The 22,507-nt window shown below is 42.9% G+C and overlaps 1 protein-coding gene and 1 pseudogene across 6 annotated transcripts in view; both read right to left on the bottom strand.

The window, feature by feature from the left end:
- reck (reversion-inducing-cysteine-rich protein with kazal motifs) overlaps positions 1–22,507 on the bottom strand; it is a 201,477-nt gene that overhangs the window by 124,423 nt on the left and 54,547 nt on the right. For all 6 annotated transcript variants that reach the window (XM_072251980.1, XM_072252007.1, XM_072251989.1 and 3 more), the window contains 3 exons: positions 19,372–19,428; positions 18,670–18,755; positions 3,965–4,023 (listed from right to left, as the gene is read on the bottom strand). In XM_072251980.1, the coding sequence (XP_072108081.1) occupies positions 3,965–4,023; positions 18,670–18,742 (132 nt within the window). In that variant the 5' untranslated portion in view covers positions 18,743–18,755; positions 19,372–19,428. The remainder of the gene's footprint in view (positions 1–3,964; positions 4,024–18,669; positions 18,756–19,371; positions 19,429–22,507) is intronic.
- Positions 4,064–11,422, bottom strand: LOC140206730 (cold-inducible RNA-binding protein B-like; annotated as a pseudogene).

The raw sequence follows: 22,507 nt of genomic DNA, 5'->3' as shown, positions 1-22,507 counted from the left end.
CTTTCGACACTGAGCACCATTTCTGCCAAGCGCTTCGACCCTGGCCCCGGCCACCAAGGAACAGCCAAAGCCGAGGATTTGGGGCCTTCCCCTCCGGAGATTTCGGAACACACAGTGGCAGCGGCAGCGAAGCAGGCATTTCAGAAGTTTCACCAGATGTTCCTCCGTGCTTTCATGTCTGCCTCCATCAAATCAGAATTGTGCACGGTCTCCTCCTTGACAGATAACAGATATTCATCACCGGAGAGGCCATGCATGCTGCGTCGCGCCGCCATCTTCTCCTCCTCCGAGAGTCATAGATGCATATCAGAACAGAAGTAAGCCATTTGGCCCATGGAGGCTGTTCTGCCATTCCATTATGAATTTTATTCCATATCCGTACTTGAACCTCTAACTTTTATTTATATATTTCTTTATATGTTGAATGTTGTTTTTTGTTGCATATCACATCCTGACCAACACACCAGAGCAAACTTCTAGCACATGTAAACACATAAGATAGATAGATAGATAGATATACTTCATTAATCCCAAGGGAAATTTGGTTTCATTACAGCCGCACCAACCAAGAATAGAGCGTATATATAGCAATACAAAACCCCCCAACAGTCAAACAACAAAATGCAAACTATGCCAGATGGAAAATAAGTCCAGGACCAGTTTATTGGCTCAGGGTGTCTGACCCTCCACGGGAGGAGCTGCACGTTCGATGGCCACAGGCAAGAACAACCTCCCGTGCCGCCAAGTGTTGTATCTCGGTGGAATATGGCCAGAGACCAACAGTAAAAAGTTCAATATCCAGTCTGCAAACATGTTCCTCAATCGCAATATGCCCCGGATTGCACCATCCGTTGTTAACCAGATCAGTAAGCACCCAATTCCTTTACGCTTACTGCTCTCAGTGCACTTCCGGTCAGCCGGAACGGTATTACCCACCGAACTCCCCTTCTCCAAAAGTCTCTGTTGTCTCGACCCGGTCCTCTTTCCTCGGCTTTGTGATCCCCCTCTGCATCCTCTGTGTGTTTTCCTCCGGATTTCAGCAGGGGTGTCCGCCGTTCTGTTCGCTAAACCGGCCGGTATTTGCTGTTCCGTGGAATACACAATGCGACCTTGCTTCTGTCCCGCATGTCGGGATGTAACCATTTCCAGCGCTAAAGAAAACCCAAATAAAACTCTCTCTACCAGCATGTTAGAGAGGGTGCAGCTTCAACGTGTTACGGTGAGAAAAAAAAATACAAAAAATAATGTAAATTAAAAAGTAAGAAGAAGAAAGAATAGATCGGAATGGCTGTACCAGGCTGCATGCACGACCGGCGCATGCGCACTAAGCAAATATCTTTAAGGCTTGATAAAAAGAGATATCACTTAAGGTCATTGCTGATCTGATTATAAACTCAACTCTGCAACTAATACCTATTTGCAGTCACTTTTTGCTGGTTTGTTTACCAGATACCCACCAGCCTCTACCTGAGAAACGTTCACCAACTCTGCTTCCACAGCTCTGGACAAAGACTTTGAAAAAACTCAACCTCTTTTTTTGTCTTAAATTGGGGGCAGTTTATTTTGACCCTTAATTCTAAAGAAGTAACAGCTCTTCAAATCCATCTGTGACGGTTGAGTCAAGGAGGTATATCTTAATCTGATGATAAATGGTGTTAGTGGATGCTCTGATTCAAATGTGGCAACTATTCTACAATTAGTTCAGAGGATTCTGAGAAATGGTCAAAGGGGAAAGGTGGAATCAATGAAGGCATAAACTATGTGGTGGCAACCAGATACAACAGTTTTAGCATTCACACCTTTAAATAAAGGAAAATGGATACCATTGTGAGGTGCCAGAGTCATCACAACACACTTTGGATGGAGCATCATATTGCTGGATCATGTTAATACAAATCCCATGAATGAAGGGGTTAATGTATGAGGAGCATTTGATGACTCTGGGCTTGTACTTGCTGGAGTTTAGAAGAATGAAGGAGGATCTTCTTAAAATGTATCAAATATTGGAAGGCCCTGTTAAAGTGGATGTAGAGAGGAAATTTCCTATAGTGGGTGAGTTTAGGTCCAGAAAGCTTCAAAATAGTGGGATGTCCATTTAGAACAAAGATGAGGAGGAATTTCTTTAACCAGAGAGTGGTGAATCTGTGGAATTCATTGCCACAGACATCTGCGGAGGCCAAGTCAATGAGTATATTTAAAGCAGTTTGGTAAGTTCTTGACTAGTAAGGGCATCAACGGTTACAGAGAGAAGGCAGGAGTATAGGGTTGAAAGGGAATCTAAATCAGCCAAGATTGAATGGCAGAGCAAAGTCAATGAGCCAAATAGCCTGATTCTGGTCGAAGTACTGTGTGGGGGAAGGGGTTAAGTGTACTTACATGGGGTAGAGATTCAGGACAGGAGGAGAAGCCATTTCACAAAATCTTCTGATTATGACTGGTTATGGATAGGCGAAATTGGAAATGGATGTCATTAACAATCGTGTCAGTGGGCGCAGCAAGGCCAGGAAAGACTAGGATGGAGCGCGTCCATGATTGGTGACATTCAAACAGAATTGCAGTAGCATGCTTGAGGAACGGTTAAAAATGCACTGAGAGTTTCAGGGAACTAGAGGTTGAGTTTTATGAACTGCTTCTGAGACAGCAGCACTTATGGTCAGCTGTAACGGAACAGGGAGGCCAAGTTTGACAGTCAGCTAAGTGGGAACAAAGTCATTTTCTACAGGTAAAAGTGAGTCACTTCCACATTGCTCCAAAGGACAACAGACAAGACATTCTTCCATCCTGAAGAGATTGTAAACAAGTATAATTTCTATTTTCTAATCACAAAATCTTCACGTGCTCACAGATCAGGTGAGTGACAAGTTATCACTTACTAGATTCAATCTCACATGAAAGTTGCTTCTTAGACCATCGCTAGAATTAGCTTGCTACAGAAAAATCAAAATATAGCACTCTTGACAAACTTCATTAGGAAAGATTGAGGTACAGGAGAAGAGAGAGATGACAGGGCAATTTAAGGAAGGTTAGATTCCAGAGAGACAAGATGTTTTAAGGTTGTGAAAAGTATGCAGAGGCTCATAAGCAGGGCACATAGGTCTGTGAGGCTGACATTCCAAGACACCTGGTGAATTTTATTTTATTTACTTATTTAGTGATACATCGCGGAATAGGCCCTTCTGGCCCTTCGAGCCATGCTACTCCAGCAAATCCACAACCCTGATTGTGGATTCACCCTAACCATAACCATGGGACAATTTACAATGACCAATTAACCAAGCCGGGACATCTTTGGACTGTGGGAGGAACCCAGAGGACCCCGAGAAAACCCACACATTCCACAGAGAGGACAAACAAAGACTTCTTACAGAAGGGCGCCAGAATCGAACTCCAAATTCCAGAACACCCCGAGGTGTAATAGCGTCACGCTAACTGCTGCGCCACCATAGCACCCAAAGATCAGCATCAATTTTCATATGAACATCAAAAGGTCGAAACAAAGAGTGAAATGCCAACACAGTCCCAGGATTGTGCTGAGGGCAGACTGCAAGTGTCACCACATATTCCGGTGCCAATATAGCACGCCCACAACTTATTAACCCTAATTCATACATCTTTGCAATGTGGCGGGACACTGGAGCACTCAAGAGGAAACACACACTGTCATAGGGAGAGCATACAGGCTCTTTATAGGCAGCAATGGAAATTGAACCCCGACCGGTGATTGCTGGTTTTGTAAAGCAATTGCGCTAACCACTATGCTGCTGTGTTGCTCCAAGAACATGAGGAAGTCTCACAAAGTTCTACTAATTTACATGCATGTCAGAAGGGTGAGATGTTAAGGCTAATGTAACACAAGGGAGAAAATCAGAGTTACTGACGAGAAAAACAGTAGATAACCATTGGCATATTATTTCAACTTCTATTAATTAAACAGCATTTGTATAAAGATTATCAAATGTCATACCTGATCACAGACATCTCTGCAAATTGGATATTCTCTTGCTTGGTAACAACATGATGCTTCTGTAGAATTAAGAACAGAACATCAAATGCTAGGTTTTCATTATTTCTTCTTCAAGCTACAACAGGCAGACACCAGGTTACTTAAGAGTTTCTTTTCTGAGAACTGTATGCAAGCCAGTTTTCCCATAAGTCAGAAATGTCTGCTTTCTAGTATCTACCCATATTGCATTGTTCTGCACACACTTCCAATAATACCTGCACTTCATTATTTACCCTAATACAATCCATACTTTAAGTAACAGAATGCACATTTTTTGCCAACTGATGATGAATAACAAAATATTTTATTACTGTTTTAAATTTATGGGCAAATATATAAAGTCAGATTTCCATAGGGCAAGTATTCCATAACCCAGAGAGACCTGAAGTTGGTATTGGTCCTGTCGAATGCCATAACGCCATAAGACATAGGAGCAGAATCAAGCCTGCTCTGCCATTCTACCATGGATGACTTATTATCCTTCTCAACCTCCATTCTCCTGCCTTCTCCACATAACTGCTGACACCCTTACTAATCAAGAATTTCTCAACCTCCATTTTAAATATACCCAATGACTTGGCTTCAACAGCCACATGTAGCAATGATTTCCACAGATTCACCACGCTCTGTCTAAAGAAATTTCTGGCAACACACACAATGTCAGAGGAACTCAGTAGGCCAATGAGCATCTACGGAAGAGTACAGTCAATGTTTCCGGCCAAGATCCTCCTTGTCACTGTTCTAAATGCATGTCCCTCTTTCTGTACTTCTATTCTGAGACTGTGCCCTCTGGTCCTATACTCATTATTGGAAACATCCTCTCCAAGTCCTGCCCATCTGAGCTTTTGAATATTCGGTAGGTTTCAATGAGATCCTCCTTTCATTCTTTTAAATTCCAGCAAGTACAGGCTCATAGCTGTCAAACTCTCCTTGTACATTAACCTGTTCATTCCTGGGGTCACTCATGTAAACCTGCTCTGGACCCTCTCCAATGCCAGTACATCATTTTCCAGAAAAGGTACCCAAAACTGTTCACGATACTCCAATTGGAGTTCAATTCCCATCACTGGCAGTAGGACATGCCCCTTTGACTGCATGAGTTTCCTGCAGGTGCTCTGGTTTGCTCACACATTCTAAAAGACAAAAGTTAGTTGGGTTGAGTTGTTCTCCAACCTTGGCAATTTACTTGCAAACATTTAATCACCAATTGTCTTTCCAAAGTGATGACCAATCAGCTGATTGATAAGTACATAAAGGCCATTCAGAGGTCGCACCCCAATTAACAGTCATAGTTTCTATGACTAAAACTACTCCAGGGGTTCCAAACCTTTTCTATATCACAGACCAATACCATTAAGCCATGGTTCCCAACCTGGACCCCAGGTTGGAAACCCCTGAAATACTCAGGTGTTTTTCCTTCTGATGCACATTAATCAAAGATCCCACCCAACCCAGACATTCCCTCTTCTCTCCAATCCGATGGATTACCAAGCTCAAGAACAACTTCTATCCCAGCATTATCCAACTCTTGTAAGATAAGATGGACTTTTGGTCTCCCCTCATCACAATCATGCAGTTTGTTTACCTGCACTGTACTTTCTTGGTAGCTTTTATATCTTATTCTACATTGTTATTGTTTTGCCTCAGTGTGTAGTGTTTTAATCTGTATAAACAATATACAAGACAAGCTTTTCACCGTATGTTGATACGTGTGACAGTAATAAATCAATACCAACACATTAACTTCAGTTTTACAAGATGCATTCAGTCAAAATCAGAATACCCACCACTGACATACATACAGTCTCGATGCAGAGTCTTGACCAGAAATGTTGCCAATTCCTCTCCCCTCCACACCCGTCCCTCCACCACCCCACACCCACTAGGTGCTCGATCTTCTGAGTTCCTCCAGCAGATTTTATTTTATCTGGAGATACAGCATGGAACCCTTGGAGTTACGCCACCAGCGACTCATCAATTCAACCTTTGCCTAATCACTGGCCAATTTACAATAACCAATTAACTTACCAGGTATGGAGACCGGAGCACCCAGAGGAAACCCACGGGAGGACATATAAGCTCTTTACAGGGAACAGTGGGATTGAACTCCAATGCCCTGAGCTGTAATAGCATTGTGCTAACTGCTATGCTAGTTTGTTGTTTACATTTTATACTAACGTCCTTCAGCATGTTGGAGCATATTCCGGACTTGGGCTGTAGTGCAAAAATTTAACTTCAGCCACCGATCTTCAGATATGAATATTTAAAATGCCACTCTGGACAATAGGTTCCTAAGAGCCGTGAACCACACTAAATTGGAAGACCAGACAATGCCAATTTAACATTCCCACACCAGCAGACACAGGAAGAGCTTCTTCCCTGAGGCTGTGACCCTGCTGAACCTCACATCGCAGCACTAAGCAGTACTGCACCCATATTGTACTGTCTCAGTACTTTTATATTTGTGTGCTGTAGCACTTTTTATTTGCAGTTATTTTGTAAGTAACACTGTTCTTTGCATTTCTGGTTAGATACTAACTGCATTTCATTGGCTTTGTATCTCTACTCGGCACAATGACAATAAAGTTGAATCTAATCTAATCTACTTTGGGTGGCTATAGTGCGGTGATAAGGAGGTGGTGTGAAAGTTATATGTAATTCAAAGAAAGGATTGTAAATACATAGCAAATATAGAATTGTCCTTTGATTTTTAGCATATAAAATGTCACGTGATGTAGGGTGGAGCAGGTCTCTTCCTCTGAAGGTGTCTCAATATGATGCCTGTGTCTCACTTTGTTGAATAAAAGACTACTTCATGCCCACCACCTACTTCTCTCCTGTGACTTTGTTCATGTTCCAACACAGCACACAATCTGCAAGTATGGCATTAGAATCTGACTAACTTGATGCACAATTTGCTTAACTGATTTTGAGTGCCACCTCATAAAAGGCAACAAAGCCCCTCTCCCTTTCAAACTAACAGTTTATATTTTATAATTTGACTGTTCCTTTAATCATGCAACTTTTCAACATAATAAATTCCTTTGGACATCAAAGTACCGAGTAGATTAGTGCATATTAGAGATCTAAAATTAAAGCTTAACAAATACAAAGTAAAAGTCTCCCTTCCCTCTTGTCTACATCTCAACCATGCCTGCGTTCTCTTTGTTCTAGTTCTGAGGAAAACAAACAACTCATTTGTAGCATAACTGTCGTAGTCATCCCAATAAGACCTTCCAGCTGAACTGTTATAGCCATACATGCTTGAGCTTCGGCTCCTATAATAATAACTTCCATAACTGTTTCATCCATTTCTGTCATCATCTCTAAAATTCACAGCTACTTCTCACACCATGGAATCCATAACTTCATGAGTAACCACCTTGTTAACTACGTCCTCGCTCTCCAGAGCCTTTCCCTGCTTGGTCTACACGAATTTGCCGACCATCAACTGACTTTCCATTCAAGGCCATGGCATCCCTTGCATCATTAGGATTTTCAAAAGTAATAAAACCAAGCCCTCTAGATTTGTCTGTCTCTTTATCTTTGATCACAAGGACATCACAAACTTCACCATACTTGGAAAAAACTGCTCCAGTGATTGTTCGTCTGTGTCAAAGCTCAGCCCACCAACAAAAAGCTTTCCTTTATCAGATATTGTTTCGTGTTTATGTGTTTTTTTTTTAAATTAGTGCTTGGCAACAACACCTCTTCCGCTCTGAAACAGCAAAATGAGAATGGAATAGGGAAAATACTTGTTTCTGTCTTGTTTTTTTCAGCACAAAGGTTGGGGGTGTTGTGGATAGCGTGGAGGGCTGTCAGAGGTTACAGCGGGACATCGATAGGATGCAAAACTGGGCTGAGAAGTGGAATGTGGAGTTCAACCCAGTTAAGTGTGAGGTGGTTCATTTTGGTAGGTTAAATATGATGGCAGAATATAGCATTACTGATAAGGCTCTTGGCAGTGTGGAGGATCAGAGGGACCTTGGGGTCCGAGTCCATAGGACACTCAAGGCAGCTACATAGGTTGACTGTGTGGCTAAGAAGGCATACAGTGCATTTGCCTTCAACAAACGTGGGATTGAGTTTAAGAGCCGAGAGGTGATGTTGCAGCTATACAGGACCCTGGTCAGACCCCACTTGGACTACTGTGCTCAGTTCTGGTCGCCTCCGTATAGGAAGTACGTGGAAACCATTGAAAGGGTGCAGAGGAGATTTACAAGGATGTTGCCTGGATTGGGGAGCATGCCTTATGAGGACAGGTTGAGTGAACTCAGCCTTTTCTCCTTGGAGCGGCAGAGGATGAGAAATGACCTGACAGAGGCATAGAAGATGATGAGAGGCATTGATCGTGTGGATAGCCAGAAGCTTTTTCCTAGGGCTGAAATGGTTTACAATAGAGGGGACACACATCAAAGTTGCTGGTGAACGCAGCAGGCTAGGCAGCATCTCTAGGAAGAGGTACAGTCGACGTTTCGGGCCGAGACTCTTTGTCAGGTCTAACTGAAAGAAGAGCTAATAAGAGATTTGAAAGTGGGAGGGGGAGGGGGAGATCCAAAATGATAGGAGAAGACAGGAGGGGGAGGGATGGAGCCAAGAGCTGGACAGGTGATTGGCAAAGGGGATATGAAAGGATCATAGAAGGAAAAGGGGGGGGGGGGGGGACCCAGAGGATGGGCAAGGGGTATAGTCAGAGGGACAGAGGGAGAAAAGGAGAGAGAGAGAGAAAGAATGTGTGTATATAAATAAATAATGGATGAGGTATGAGGGGGAGGTGGGGCATTAGCGGAAGGTTGAGAAATCAATGCTCATGCCATCAGGTTGCCTGGCCTGCTGCATTCACCAGCAACTTTGATGTGTGTTGCTTGAATTTCCAGCATCTGCAGAATTCTTCGTGTTTACAATAGAGGGGACAGTTTTAAGGTGCTTGAAAGCAGGTACAGAGGAGATGTCAGGGGTAAGTAGTTTGTTTGTTTTGTTTTGTTTTGTTTTTTTTTTTTTAATACGCAGAGTGGTGAGTGCGTGGAATGGGCTTCCAGCAACAGTGGTGGAGGCAGATACGATAGGGTCTTTTAAGAGACACCAGGATAGGTACATGGAGCTTAGAAAAATAGAGGGCTATGGGTAACCCTAGGTAATTTCTAAAGTAAGTATATGTTCAGCAGAGCATTTGGCCCAAAGGGCCTGTGGTATTGTGCTGTAGGTTTTCTATGTTTCTAAACAATATTGATCTTTCTCCTTCCACATCTGTTACCAAATCTACCGAATACGTCCACCATTTAGTTTAAGGTTTCAAGTACTTTGCAGGGATTGATTTTTTTTTTTTTGCTTTCATAGAAAGAGCTGCTCACTGAATGTTTTGGGTAGATGACCCTGTTAGAACAAAGCAATTAACATTATGCTCCAAGATAAATCAACAATTAAAAAAAATAACAACTTGACAATACAATGGATTTCAGTTCATTGGGCTATTGGTTAATCAGCACAGCCGCTTATTTGGGACAATTCTTAAAAAAACAAAAACTAATAAAGAAAATTGCCGAGATTCCCTTAGTTTATTGGGACACCTTGCCACTCAACTGGAAGCAACATCAGCGGCATACACTTGTGTGGCTGTTAGACCCTACACTGTACTTACAGAGAGCAGTTTTTAAATAGCGTCGGTTGCATATGCTTGTGCTCAAACAGCTATGATATTTTGTCACTGATAGTTAGTGAGAAATAAGCAGTAAGGTAATTCCAAACTGTTTTGCTCACTGCAGTTTCAAACGTTCAGGCTTGGAGATGCCAGAATTGGCCAGGAGTAAAACTGAAATGATTTCACTACTTCAACAAGGGAAAGATTGGATTGCTCTGAGCACCAATCTGATTTGGAGAGGTCGAGAACGGCTCCTTCGACAGCGAAATCTAGGCCCAGAGCAATTTGCCGGCGGCGGGGCCCAGACCCTAGTGCCAGGTTCAGACAATTTAAACGCCAGCCTAGACAGTCTCTCCATGACGCCAAGGCTGTGAGACTCCTCCCCCCCCCCCCAAACCCCAGGCCGCTGTGCTTCGCGGTGATTTGCCCTGCTAATATGATGAACTCAGTACATAGGCTTTGGGCCTATGCCAGGGATTTGGGTCCAAGGACTCAATTTGCTTCAGAATGCCGTTGATGGTGTTAGCTTCTATTGTTTATAAAATTGTTTCGTGTTTTTTTCCCTCCTCTGTGGGCACGGGCGGGGGGGGGTGGGTTGGTCTTTTTTTTAATTGGGTTCTTTCGGGGCCTTTGCCTTTGGCATTTGTAAGCAAACAAACTTCAAGGTTATATAATTAATACATTCTTTGATAATAAAGTACTTTGAAACTTTCAATCTCATTCAGACATTTTCATCTCTAAATTTAGTATCTGTTGTGCAAAACTTACCTGCAAAGTGCTTTTGAACTCACTAATTTTAACCAGTATGCGATTATATAAATTCAAGTGGCATCACTGAAGCAAAAGGTTTTTATTGTTAATAGTAACTGATGTTTTAAATAGACTTCACATTGAGTTCTGACCAATAATGTACTTTGAGACGAACCCTGCCTGTGCAAATTCGTAATGGTGATGGTCATGCCAATCAAGCAGACAGACAATGCAAACTTTGGCAATGAGACATACTTTGATCCTTGACCAACACACCATAGTAACAACAGTTGCTTTCAACTAAAAAATGGGCTGAGGGCAAAAACATACATTGCATAAGAATTCCTCACACAAACTACTAGTCAAGACAAAAGTGCTTTAAAAGGAAGAACACAAAAATCTTTGGACCAAATGAAGGTATGGTTAAAAATAAGTGTTCAAGGCTTTTGAAGATCAGTGGGAGACAGACGCCAAGCAGTTTCAAAGACAGAATTCTACAACAGAATAATAAACAACAAATAGTCCAATAACAGGTGGATGCAATGAAATTGTGCGAAATGGACATTCTTGGTTGGATCCAACAGTGAGGAAATAAACAAACAAGTCAGCTCAAAGAAATAAGTCAATTAGAATGGATCAAAGCTCTGATTTAAAAACTGGATAATGTTCTCAGTGGAAATTTGCTGTCACGAATAACAGATGCAGAAATTTTATGTGGGAAAGGGCATCTGAAAGCAACAATTAACAGAGCATTCTGGTCATGAAAGCATAAATTTGAGTTTATCTGATTGTTTATTTATTTAGATACAGTGCGGAATAGTCCCTTCCATCCTTCTGAACTGCGCCGCCGAACAATCCCCAAATGAAACCCTAGCCAAATCACGGGACAAGTTACAATGCCAACCGATATGTCTTTGGACTATATTAAGAAACCAGAGTGCCCAGAGGATACCCACGCAGTCATAGGAAGAACGTACAAACTCCTTACAGGCCGTGGCCCTTTCTAGTGCCTCGCTAGAGTTGGAGGACATCCCATGCGGGTGCGAGGGCGGAAGGAAAGGAGCTTATTTTGCTGTGTTCTTTGTTGCTCTGCTGAGTATTGTGGGCATGGTTATGTTGGCGCCTCAGGATGGAGGAAAGGGAAGTTTTAACTTTCTGAATAGGAAATTCTGAAATCTCCAATTTTGAACAATAAAGTCAATAGCAAAGGCTAGAAATAGTTATCAATAAACCCTGAATCCTAAAAGGTTAGATAGTACTACTACTGTACATTGTAGACTAGTATCCAGAAGCAGAGCCAGAGTCATACTGCACAGAAGTAAGCCTTGCACACATATAGGGTACTCCAACTTTCCAGCACTTGGCCTGCCCCAGCAATTTAAGTAGTTTCCTAAATAATTAAATATTATGAGAATCACTGCCACCTTCATCCTTTCAGGCAGAGTTCCAGATTCCAACCACCCACTGACAGATAAAATTCTTAGCAACATATATAGAACGCTAGAGGAACACAGCACATCAGGCAGCAGCTATGGAAAAGAGTAAATAGTCGACGTTTTGGTCCAGTCTCTTCTTCAGGACCAAGTGGGGGGGGGCGGGGGGGGGAGGGAGATTCCAGAATAAAAAGGTGGGGGAGAAAGGAGAGAGGCTAACTGGAGGTGATAGATGAAGCCAGGTGGGTGGAAAAGGTCAAGGACTGGAGAAGAAAGAATATGATAGGGGAGGAGAGTGGACAAATAGAGAAGGGAAGGAAGGCACCCAAAGGAAAGCAACAGGCAGATGAGAAGTGAAAGGTCGGAGTAGGGAATGGCAGGGGAGGGGGGAAATGGGAGATATTTGTTCATTAGAAGGAGAAATCTATATTCATGCCATCAGGTTGGAGGGTAACCAGACGGAATATAAGGTGTTCTTCTTCCATCTATCTTTGTATCATCAGCAAAATTAGCCACAAATCCATTAATCCCATAGTCCAAATCATTGACATACATCGTCAAAAGCTGCGGCCCCAACACCGAGCCCTGTGAAACTCCACTGGTAACCAGCAGCCAGCCAAAATAGGATCCCTTTATTCCCACTCTCTGTTTTCTGCGATCGGCCAATGCTCCACCCTTGCTACTAACTTCCCTGTAATTCAAGGGCTGTTATCTTGCTAAGCAGCCTCATGCGCGGCACCTTGTCAAAGGCCTTCTGAAAATCCAAGTACACAACATCTACTGCATCTCCTTTGTCGATCCTGCTTGTAATTTCCTCAAAAAATTGCAGTACATTAGTCAAGCAGGATTTTCCTTTCAGGAAACCATGCTGGCTTTGGCCTATCTTGTCATGTGCCTCCAGGTATTTTGTAATCTCATCCCTAACAATCGATTCCAACAATTTCCCAACCACTGATGTCAGGCTAACAGTTCTATAGTTTCCTTTCTGATACCTCCCACCCTTCTTAAATAGCGGAGTAACATTTGCAATTTTCCAGTCATCCGGTACAATGCCAGAATCTATTGATTCTTGAAAGATCATTGTGAATGCCTCCACAATCTCTCCAGGTTCTTCCTTCAGAACCCAAGGGTGCATTCCATCAGGTCCAGGAGATTTATCCACCCTCAGACCATGAAGCTTCCTGAGCACCTTCTCAGTCGTAATTTTCACTGCACATACCTCACTTCCCTGACACTCTTGAATGTCCGGTATACTGCAGATGTCTTCCACTGTGAAGACTGATGCAAAGTACGCGTTCAGTTCCTCTGCCATCCCTGCATCTCTCATTACAATATCTCCAGCGTCATTTTTTATTGGTCCTATATCTACCCTCAACTCTCTTTTGCTTTTTATATAGTCAAAAAAGTTTTCAGTATCTTCTTTGGTATTTGTCACCAGCTTTCTTTAATAGTTCATCTTTTCCTTCCCTACTGACCTTCCTTAGTTTCCTTCTGCAAGTTTTGAAAAGCTTCCCAATCCTCTATCTTCCCACTAGCTATGGCTTCCTTGTATGCACTCACTTTGCTTTTACTTTGGCTCTGACTACACTTGTCAGCCACGGTAGTGTCCTTCTCCCATTTGAAAATTTCTTATTTAGAATATATCTGTCTTGCACTTCCCTCACTTTTTGCAGAAGCTCCAGCCATTGCTGCTCTGCTGTCCTTCCTGCTAGTGTCCCTTTCCATTCAACCTTAGTCAGTTCCCCTCTCATGCCATTGTAATTTCCTTGATTCCAGTGAAATTCCAACACATTGGAATTCAGTTTCTCCTGCTCAAATTTCAAAGTGAACTCGATGATATTGTGATCACTGTTCCCTATGGGTTCCTTAACCTTAAGCTCTCTTATCACCTCCGGATCATTGCACAACACCCAATCCAGCACAGCTGATCCCCTGGTGGGCTCAACAACAAGCTGTTCTAAAAGCCATCCCTTAGACATTCTACAAATTCTCTCTTGAGGTCCAGTACTGCCCTGGTTTTCCCAATCCACTTTCATGTTAAAATCCCCAATGATTACCATGACATTGCCCTTCTGACATGCCTTTTCTATCTCCTGTTGTAATTTGTAATCCACATCCCGGCTGCTGTTTGGAGGCCTGTATACAACTGCCATTCGGGTCTTTTTACCCTTGCCATTTCTTAACTCAACCCATAGAGACTCTACACCTTCCGATCCTATATCATTCCATTTTAATGATTCAATATTATTTCTTATACACAGGGCCACACCACCCCCTCTGCCTACTAACCTATCTTTCCAATACACCGTATATCCTTGGATGTTCAGCTCCCAATGGCAGCCATCCTTTAGTCAAGTTTCAGAGATGGCCACAACATCATACCTGCTTGCATCATACATACTTGGGAAAAGAAAGTTTCATTTGTGAGGAGGGACTGAATTGGTTTGTTTTCCTTGCAGCAGGGGAGTCCGAGAGGGGACCTGATGGAAGTGTATACAAACTTGAGAGAGCTGAATAGGATGGATAGTATGATCCTTAGCAAGTGTAGAAAACCAGAGGAGATGGTTTAAGGCATGGGCAGGAGGTTTAGAAAGGGTAGTGTTGAGGAAACAGAGAGCCTGCGGAGACACTTAGAAAGTTTAGGGGAATGGGCAAAGAAGTGGCAAATGAAATACAATGTTGGAAAGTGTATGACCATGCGCCTTGGTGGAAGAAATAAACAGGCAGACTATTATTCAGATTGGGAGAGAATTCAAAATGCAGGGAGGGAAAAAGAATTGAGAGTCCTTGTGCAAGATACCCTAAAGGTTAACCTCCAGGTTGAGTTGGTGGTGAAGAAGGCAAATATAATGTCGGCATTCATTTCTAAAGGTATAGAATATAACAGCAGGGATGTGATGTTGAGACTCTATAAGGCACTCGTGAGATCATACTTGGAGTATTGTGTGCAGTTATGGGCTCCTTACTTTAGAAAGGATAAACTGACATTGGAGAGGGTTCAGAAAAGTGTCACAAGAATGATTCCAGGAATGAAAGGGTTACTGTATGAGGAACATCAGGCAGCTCTTGGGCTGTATTCCCTGGAGTTCAGGAGAATGAGGGGAGGATCTCATAGAAACATTCCAAATGTTAAAAGGCCTGAACAGATTAGATATGGCAAAGTTATTTCCCATGCTAGGGGAGTCTAGGACATGAGGGCACCACCTCAGGGATTGAAGGACGTCCATTTAGAACTGAGATGCGGAGAAATTACTTTAGCCAGAGGGTGTAAATCTGTGGAATTTATTGCCACAAGCGGTTGTGGAGGCCAAGTTATTGGGTGTACTTAAGGCAGAGATAGATAGGTTCTTGATTAGCCAGGGCATCAAAGGGTATGGGGAGAAGGCACAGGAGTGGAGATGACTGGAAGAATTGGATCAGCCCATGATGGAATGGCGGAGCAGACTCAATGGGCCAAATGGCCTACTTCTGCTCCTGTATCTTATGGTCCCTTTGCACATCAGTTTTTTTGTGTTTTCTCTCCATTTAGAAAATAGTCAACCCTTTAATTTCTTCTACCAAAGTGCACGACCATACACTTTCTGACAGTTTATTCCACCTGCCATTTCTTTGCCCATTTTCCTAATCCAATTCCTTCTGTAGCCCCTCTACTTCGTCAAAACTACCTGCCCTCCACCTATCTTCATATCGTTTACAAACTTTGTAACAAAAGCATCAATTCCATCATCCAAATCATTGACATATAATGTAATATGAATCGATCCCAACACAGACTTCTATGGAACACCACAAGTCACCGGCAGACAGCCAGAAAAGTCTCCCTTTATTCCCACTCTTTGCCTCCTGCCAGTCAGCCACTGCTTTATCTATGCTAGAATCTTTCCTGTAATACCATGGGCTCATAGCTTGTTAAGCAGCCTCATGTGTGGCACCTGGTCAAAAGCCTTCTTAAAAAAAAAATCAAATACACAACATCAACCAATTCCGCTTTTGTCTACCTTGCTTGTTATTTCTTCAAAGAATTCTGATAGATTTGTCAGGAAAGATTTTCTCTTGAGAAAGCCAACCTGACTATGGCCTGATTTTTCACATGGCTCCAAGAACCCTGAGATCTCTTCCTTAATGCATGTCCTCATAATCAAATCTAATCTAATAATCAACTCCAACACCTTCCCAACCACTGAGGTCAGACTACCAGGCCTATAGTTTCCTTTCTTCTGCCTCTCTCCCTTCTTGAAGAGTGGAGTGACATTTAGATACCTTAACATAATCCTTCACAATTATCGACACCAGTTTTCATGTTATTGCAAATCTACGTTCACATCCAGTTCCTCAAGATTGTTATAGTCGGGGGTGGTAATAGCGATAAGGTCCCACTATTTATTAAGTGCTCCCAATGGCAAGGATTTCAAGTACCCTCTGATAAACAAGTCCAGCTCCTGGCCTTCACATGTGGCTTAGCTACTAAACCCAACGGAACCGGTTCTACTAACAGGAGAAGGGGCAAAGGCAGGTACTGTAGCCTGAGGAAAAATCTGGAGCTGGAGCCCACTTCTCCATGGACCGTTTCCAGACCGTTCCGGCTGACTGGAAGTGCACTGAGAGCAGTAAGCATAAAGGAGTTGGGTGTTTACTGTTCTGGTTAACAACGGATGGTGCAATCCGGGTCATATTACGATCGAGGAACGTGTTTGTAGACCAGATATTGAATTTTTTACTGTTGGACTTTGGCCACATTCCACCGAGATTCAACACTGGCGGCACAGGAGGTCGTTCCTGCCTGTGGCCATCGAACTTACAGCTCCTCCCGTGGAGAGTCAGACACCCTGAGCCAATAGACTGGTCCTGGGCTTTTTTTCCATCTGGCATATTTTGCATTTTGTTGTTTGATTGTTTGTGGTTTTTGTATTGCTATATTTATGCTCTATTCTTGGTTGGTGTGGCTGTAGCGAAACACAATTTCCCTCAGGATCAATAAAGTATATCTATCTATCTAAGGGAGACCTATATTGAGTTCGCAAACACGAGGAAATCTGCAGATGCTACCATTCAGGGCCCCAGACAGTCCTTCCAGGTGAGGCGACACTTCACCTGCGAGTCAGCTGGGGTGACATATCCGGTGTTCCTGATGCGGCCTTCTATATATTGGCGAGACCCGACGCAGACTGGGAGACCGTTTCACTGAACACCTTTGCTCTGTCCGCCAGAGAAAGCAGGATCTCCCAGTGGCCACACATTCTAATTCCACATCCCATTCTGATATGTCTATCCACCGCCTCCTCTACTGTAAAGATGAAGCCACACTCAGGTTGGAGGAACAACACCTTATGTTCCGTCTGGGTAGCCTCCAACCTGATGGCATGAACATCGACTTCTCAAACTTCCGCTAATGCTCCACCTGCCCCTTGTACCTCATCCATTATTTATTTATTTATATACACACACATTCTTTTTCCCTCTCTCCTTTTTCTCCCTCTGCTCCTCTCGCTATACTCCTTGCCCATACTCTGGGCTTCCCCCCTCCCCCTTTCCTTTCTCCCTAGGCCTCCTGTCCCATGATCCTCTCATATCCCTTTTGCCAATCAACTGTTCAGCTCTTGGCTCCATCCCTCCCCCTCCTGTCTTCTCCTATCATTTCGGATCTCCCCCTCCCCAATCTCTTACTAGCTCTTCTTTCAGTTAGTCCTGACGAAGGGTCTCGGCCCAAAACGTCGACTGTACCTCTTCCTAGAGATGCTGCCTGGCCTGCTGCGTTCACCAGCAACTTTGATGTGCGTTGCCTATATTGAGTTCAATGTGACTGACAACTCCTGCGCACCTCTGCTGCCAAACTGTATCGGTCTCTATTATTCCTTTGGGTTCATCAGATGTGTGAAGATGGGGTGCTTGCTGCACAGCTTGCTCTCCACATTGTACTGCCCTGGCTTGTATATATAGACAGTTAGGACACAACATCCATGGTCAACCTTGACTTACAGAGGGCTACTACATTCACATCCAAATTGATAATGTACATAACAGCAAGACCCTGCGGTATTGTAGACTTCCAATCACAAAAAACTCTCCACCATCATTCTCTCTCCTATTACCATGCCAATTTTAGATCCAATTTGCCAACGTTCCCTCCAGCCCAGGTCTGCCATCTGAGACTTTAACAAAGGTCCTGCTGAAGTTCGTGTTTAGTACATTAGCCACACTGACCTAGGCAACCATAGGCAGCACAATAGCACAGTGGTTAGCAGAATGCTTTACTGTACCAGTGACCTAGGTTCAATTCCCGCCACTGCCCACAAGGAGTTTGCACATTCCCTCCCTGACTGTGTTGGTTTCCTCCAGGTGCTCTAAATTCATTCCGGTTGGTAAGTTTATTGGTCATTGTAAATTGTCCCAAGATTAGACTCGGATTAAATCAGGGGATTGCTAGGTAGGACGGCTCAAATGGCTAGAAGGGCCTATTCCACACGGTATCTCAATCAATCAAAAATAAATATTAGTATCTTTTGTTACTTCAAAAATTTTCAACCAAATTTATAACTCCCCAATTAAAGCCACAGAGACAAGCTTTGTCTTTCCATTCTACCTTGTGCAAATCTGCCACCGATGTAATTTAATTTAAATGCCATTTTCCTCAACGAAGTTCAACTGATTGGAGATACAACTTCTTGCAATTCTAGACAAATAACCTAAAAACAAGACTTTTAACAAGATAATATGAAGCGTTTTGTAACTTGTAGGATTTCTCAAAATGTGCCAATTGATGATTCCTTTTTATTTTCTGGGCATTTGTGAAAGATATGAACAAAGAGGGATTAAAGTTGACTGCTCTGCACAGGAAAATAACGTACCTTCAGCTCCACATCTGAAGATCATCAGCACCAAAAATAGTAACGAAGCTGCTAGCCTGCTGCTGTAGGCCATGAGGAAAAGGCTACTGCAAAACAAGGAAACACTTCAATCAGTAATCAACAGTTTGCATTTCTTAAACACAGTCACGAGATCGCTAGAGCAGGTGTTCCCAACATTTTTTATGCCATGGACCAATACCATTAAGCAAGGGATCCATGGACCCCAGGTTGGGAACCCTTGTACTCGAGAATCTAACTCACACTCTCCTTTCACAACAGTGATATCACATTGCTTTGTAACCAACAAGAAAACTCAATTTTGTGATCATGCAAAAACTTACTGCTAAAACACGGCTCTGTTTAGTGTTGCCTGTTTCTTTAAAAGCAGAAATTTTAATTACTAATGTGAATAAAATAACTAAGCACAAGTTAGCATTTGATTTCTGTAAATCAGAGAAACAGGCAGGCTGACGTGTGGCAGTCGTTCTCAGATTAAGGCTGAGGCATGCAATTCTGTCAAAAGATCAGGCCAAATGTATTTAACTCTGGCTGCAGTTCAGTAAAGTACTACTGGCAGTAACATCCTCTTTATAGATCAGCTTGTCTCTGATTTTTCCATCTTCTGAATTAAAATACAGCAGTCAGAGACAAGCTGAAGCTCATTTGTGGACACATCTGAGCAAACTTCTTCACTCAACTCACCACTGAGGTATGTGGTGGAACAATGATGTCGCTGTAACTACTCAGGTCAGGCAGCATCTGCAGGGAGAGAAAAGAACTAATATTTCAGATTGAAGACCCATTCAAAAGGGAAGTCAAAACAGGTTTGTGTTAAACCAAACACATTAAATAGTATGAGATACTAACAGATGTCCAAAACTACTTTCCTTACCCAACAATAAACTGAATGCATTAGTGATAATTTTTCAAAACTCTTTAGATTCTGGACTAGTTCCTGAGGATTGGAGGGTGGCTAATGTAACCTCACTTTTTAAAAAAGGAGAGAGAGAGAAACCAGGGAATTATAGACCAGTTAGCCTAACATCGGTGGTGGGGAAAATGCTAGAGTCAATTATCAAAGATGCGATAACAGCACATTTGGAAAGCGGTGAAATCATCGGACAAAGTCAGCATGGATTTGTGAAAGGAAAATCATGTCTGACGAATCTCATAGAATTTTTTGAGGATGTAACTAGTAGAGTGGATAGGGGAGAACCAGTGGATGTGGTATATTTGGATTTTCAAAAGGCTTTTGACAAGGTCCCACACAGGAGGTTAGTGTGCAAACTTAAAGCACACGGTATTGGGGGTAAGGTATTGGTGTGGGTGGAGAGTTGGTTAGCAGACAGAAAGCAAAGAGTGGGAATAAACGGGACCTTTTCAGAATGGCAGGCGGTGACTAGTGGGGTACCGCAAAGCTCAGTGCTGGGACCCCAGTTGTTTACAATATATATTAATGACTTGGATGAGGGAATTAAATGCAGCATCTCCAAGTTTGCGGATGACACGAAGCTGGGCGGCAGTGTTAGCTGTGAGGAGGATGCTAAGAGGATGCAGGGTGACTTGGATAGGTTAGGTGAGTGGGCAAATTCATGTCAGATGCAATTTAATGTGGATAAATATGAGGTTATCCACTTTGGTGGCAAAAACAGATTATTGTCTGAATGGTGGCCGATTAGGAAAAGGGGAGAGCAACGAGACCTGGGTGTCATTATACACCAGTCATTGAAAGTGGGCATGCAGGTACAGCAGGTGGTGAAAAAGGCGAGTGGTATGCTGGCATTCATAGCAAGAGGATTCGAGTACAGGAGCAAGGAGGTACTACTGCAGTTGTACAAGGCCTTGGTGAGACCACAACTGGAGTATTGTGTGCAGTTTTGATTCCCTGATCTGAGGAAAGACATCCTTGCCACAGAGGGAATACAAAGAAGGTTCATCAGATTGATTCCTGGGATGGCAGGACTTTCATATGATGAAAGACTGGATCAACTAGGTTTATACTTGCTGGAATTTAGAAGATTGAGGGGGGATCTTATTGAAACATATAAACTCCTAAAGGGATTGGACAGGCTAGATGCAGGAAGATTGTTCCTGATGTTGGGGAAGTCCAGAACGAGGGGTCACAGTTTGAGGATAAAGGGGAAGCCTTTTAGGACCAAGATTAGGAAAAACTTCTTCACACAGAGAGTGGTGAATCTGTGGAGTTCTCTGCCACAGGAAACAGTTGAGGCCAGTTCATTGGCTATATTTAAGAGGGAGTTAGATATGGCCCTTGTGGGTAAAGGGATCAGGGGGTATGGAGAGAAGGCTGGTACAGGGTTCTGAGTTGGATGATCAGCCATAATCATACTGAATGGCGGCGCAGGCTCGAAGGGCCGAATGGCCTACTCCTGCACCTATTTCTATGTTTCTATGAATAAATCTGATAAAATAATTATGAAGGAAGTAATAGCACTGATTCTTCATGATGCATTGACTGCATGACAGCAGAGCCATAGCGTCAGAGTATTATAGCACAGAAATAGGCCTTCAGTCCGTCTAGTCTGTGACAAACTGTTATTGTGCCTCGACCCGCACTCTCCATATCCCTCCACCCATTTACTTATCCAAATTTCTCTTTAATGTTGAAATTGAACCTGCAAGTTCTCAATCTCAATGGTTCTTCACAAGGCCTTGGATCAACTGGACAATACAAACCCCTACGTCACAATGCTATTCATTGAATATAGCTCAGCATTAGACCATCAAGAACCATTATGAGGGAAAAGATGAAAAGATGCAAGCTAGCAAACAATATCAAAGTGGATAGTAAAAGCTTTTTCCAGTATGTAAAAAATGAAAGAAAGATGAGAGTGGATAGAGGGCTGTGAGAAAATGAGGCTGGAGAAATAACAATGGGGGACAAGGAGATAACAGATGAACTAAATGATTATTTTGCATCCGTCTTCCCTGTGGAAGACATTAGTAGTGTGCCTGGTGTTGAAGGGTGCGAGGGAAGAGAAGTAAGTGTAGTTACTATTACAAGGGAGAAGGTGCTCAAAAAGCTGAAAGACCTAAAGATACACAAGTCACCCGGACCAGATGAACTGCACTCTTTGGCTCTGAAGGAGATAGCAGTAGAGATTGTGGAGGCATTAGTAATGATCTTTCAAGGATCATTGGACTCTGGCATGATGCCAGAGGGCTGGAAAATTGCAAGTGTCATTCTACCCTAAGAACAGAGGGAGACAGCAGAAAGGAAATTGTAGACCAGTTAGCCTGACCTTGAAGTCAATTGTTAAGGATTAAGTTATGGAGTACTTGGTGATATGGGGCAAGGAAAGACAAACTCAGCATGGTTTCCTTAAGAGAAAATCTTGCCTGACGAACGTGTTGTAAATCTTGGAGGAGATTACAAGTAGGATAGATAAGGGGGATGCAATGGATGTTGTATATTTGGACTTTCAGAAGGCCTTTGACAAGGTGCCACACATGAGGCAGCTTACCAAGTTAAGAGCCCATGGTGTTACAGGATAGTTACTAGCATGGTTAGAGCATTGGCTGATTGGTAGGAGGCAGCGAGTGGGAATAAAAGAATCCTTTTCTGACTGGCTGCCAGTGACTAGTGGTGTTCCGCTTGGGTCGGTATCAGGACCACTTCTTTTTATGCTTTATATAAATGAGTTAAGATGATGGAATAGATGGCTTTGGTGCCAAGTCTGCAGGTGATACAAAGATTGGTGGAGGGGCAGGCAGTGTTAAGGAAACAAGAAGGTCGCAGAAGGACTTAGACAGATTAGGAGAATGGGTAAGAGAGTGGCAAATGAAATACAATGTTGGAAGATGCACAGTCATGCAC

The sequence above is a fragment of the Mobula birostris genome, chromosome 1 (assembly GCF_030028105.1).
Source record: "Mobula birostris isolate sMobBir1 chromosome 1, sMobBir1.hap1, whole genome shotgun sequence".
Taxonomy (NCBI): Eukaryota; Metazoa; Chordata; class Chondrichthyes; order Myliobatiformes; family Myliobatidae; genus Mobula; species Mobula birostris.
The sequence above is the reverse complement of the archived record's forward strand: the minus strand, read 5'-3'. Positions and strand labels throughout refer to the sequence as shown.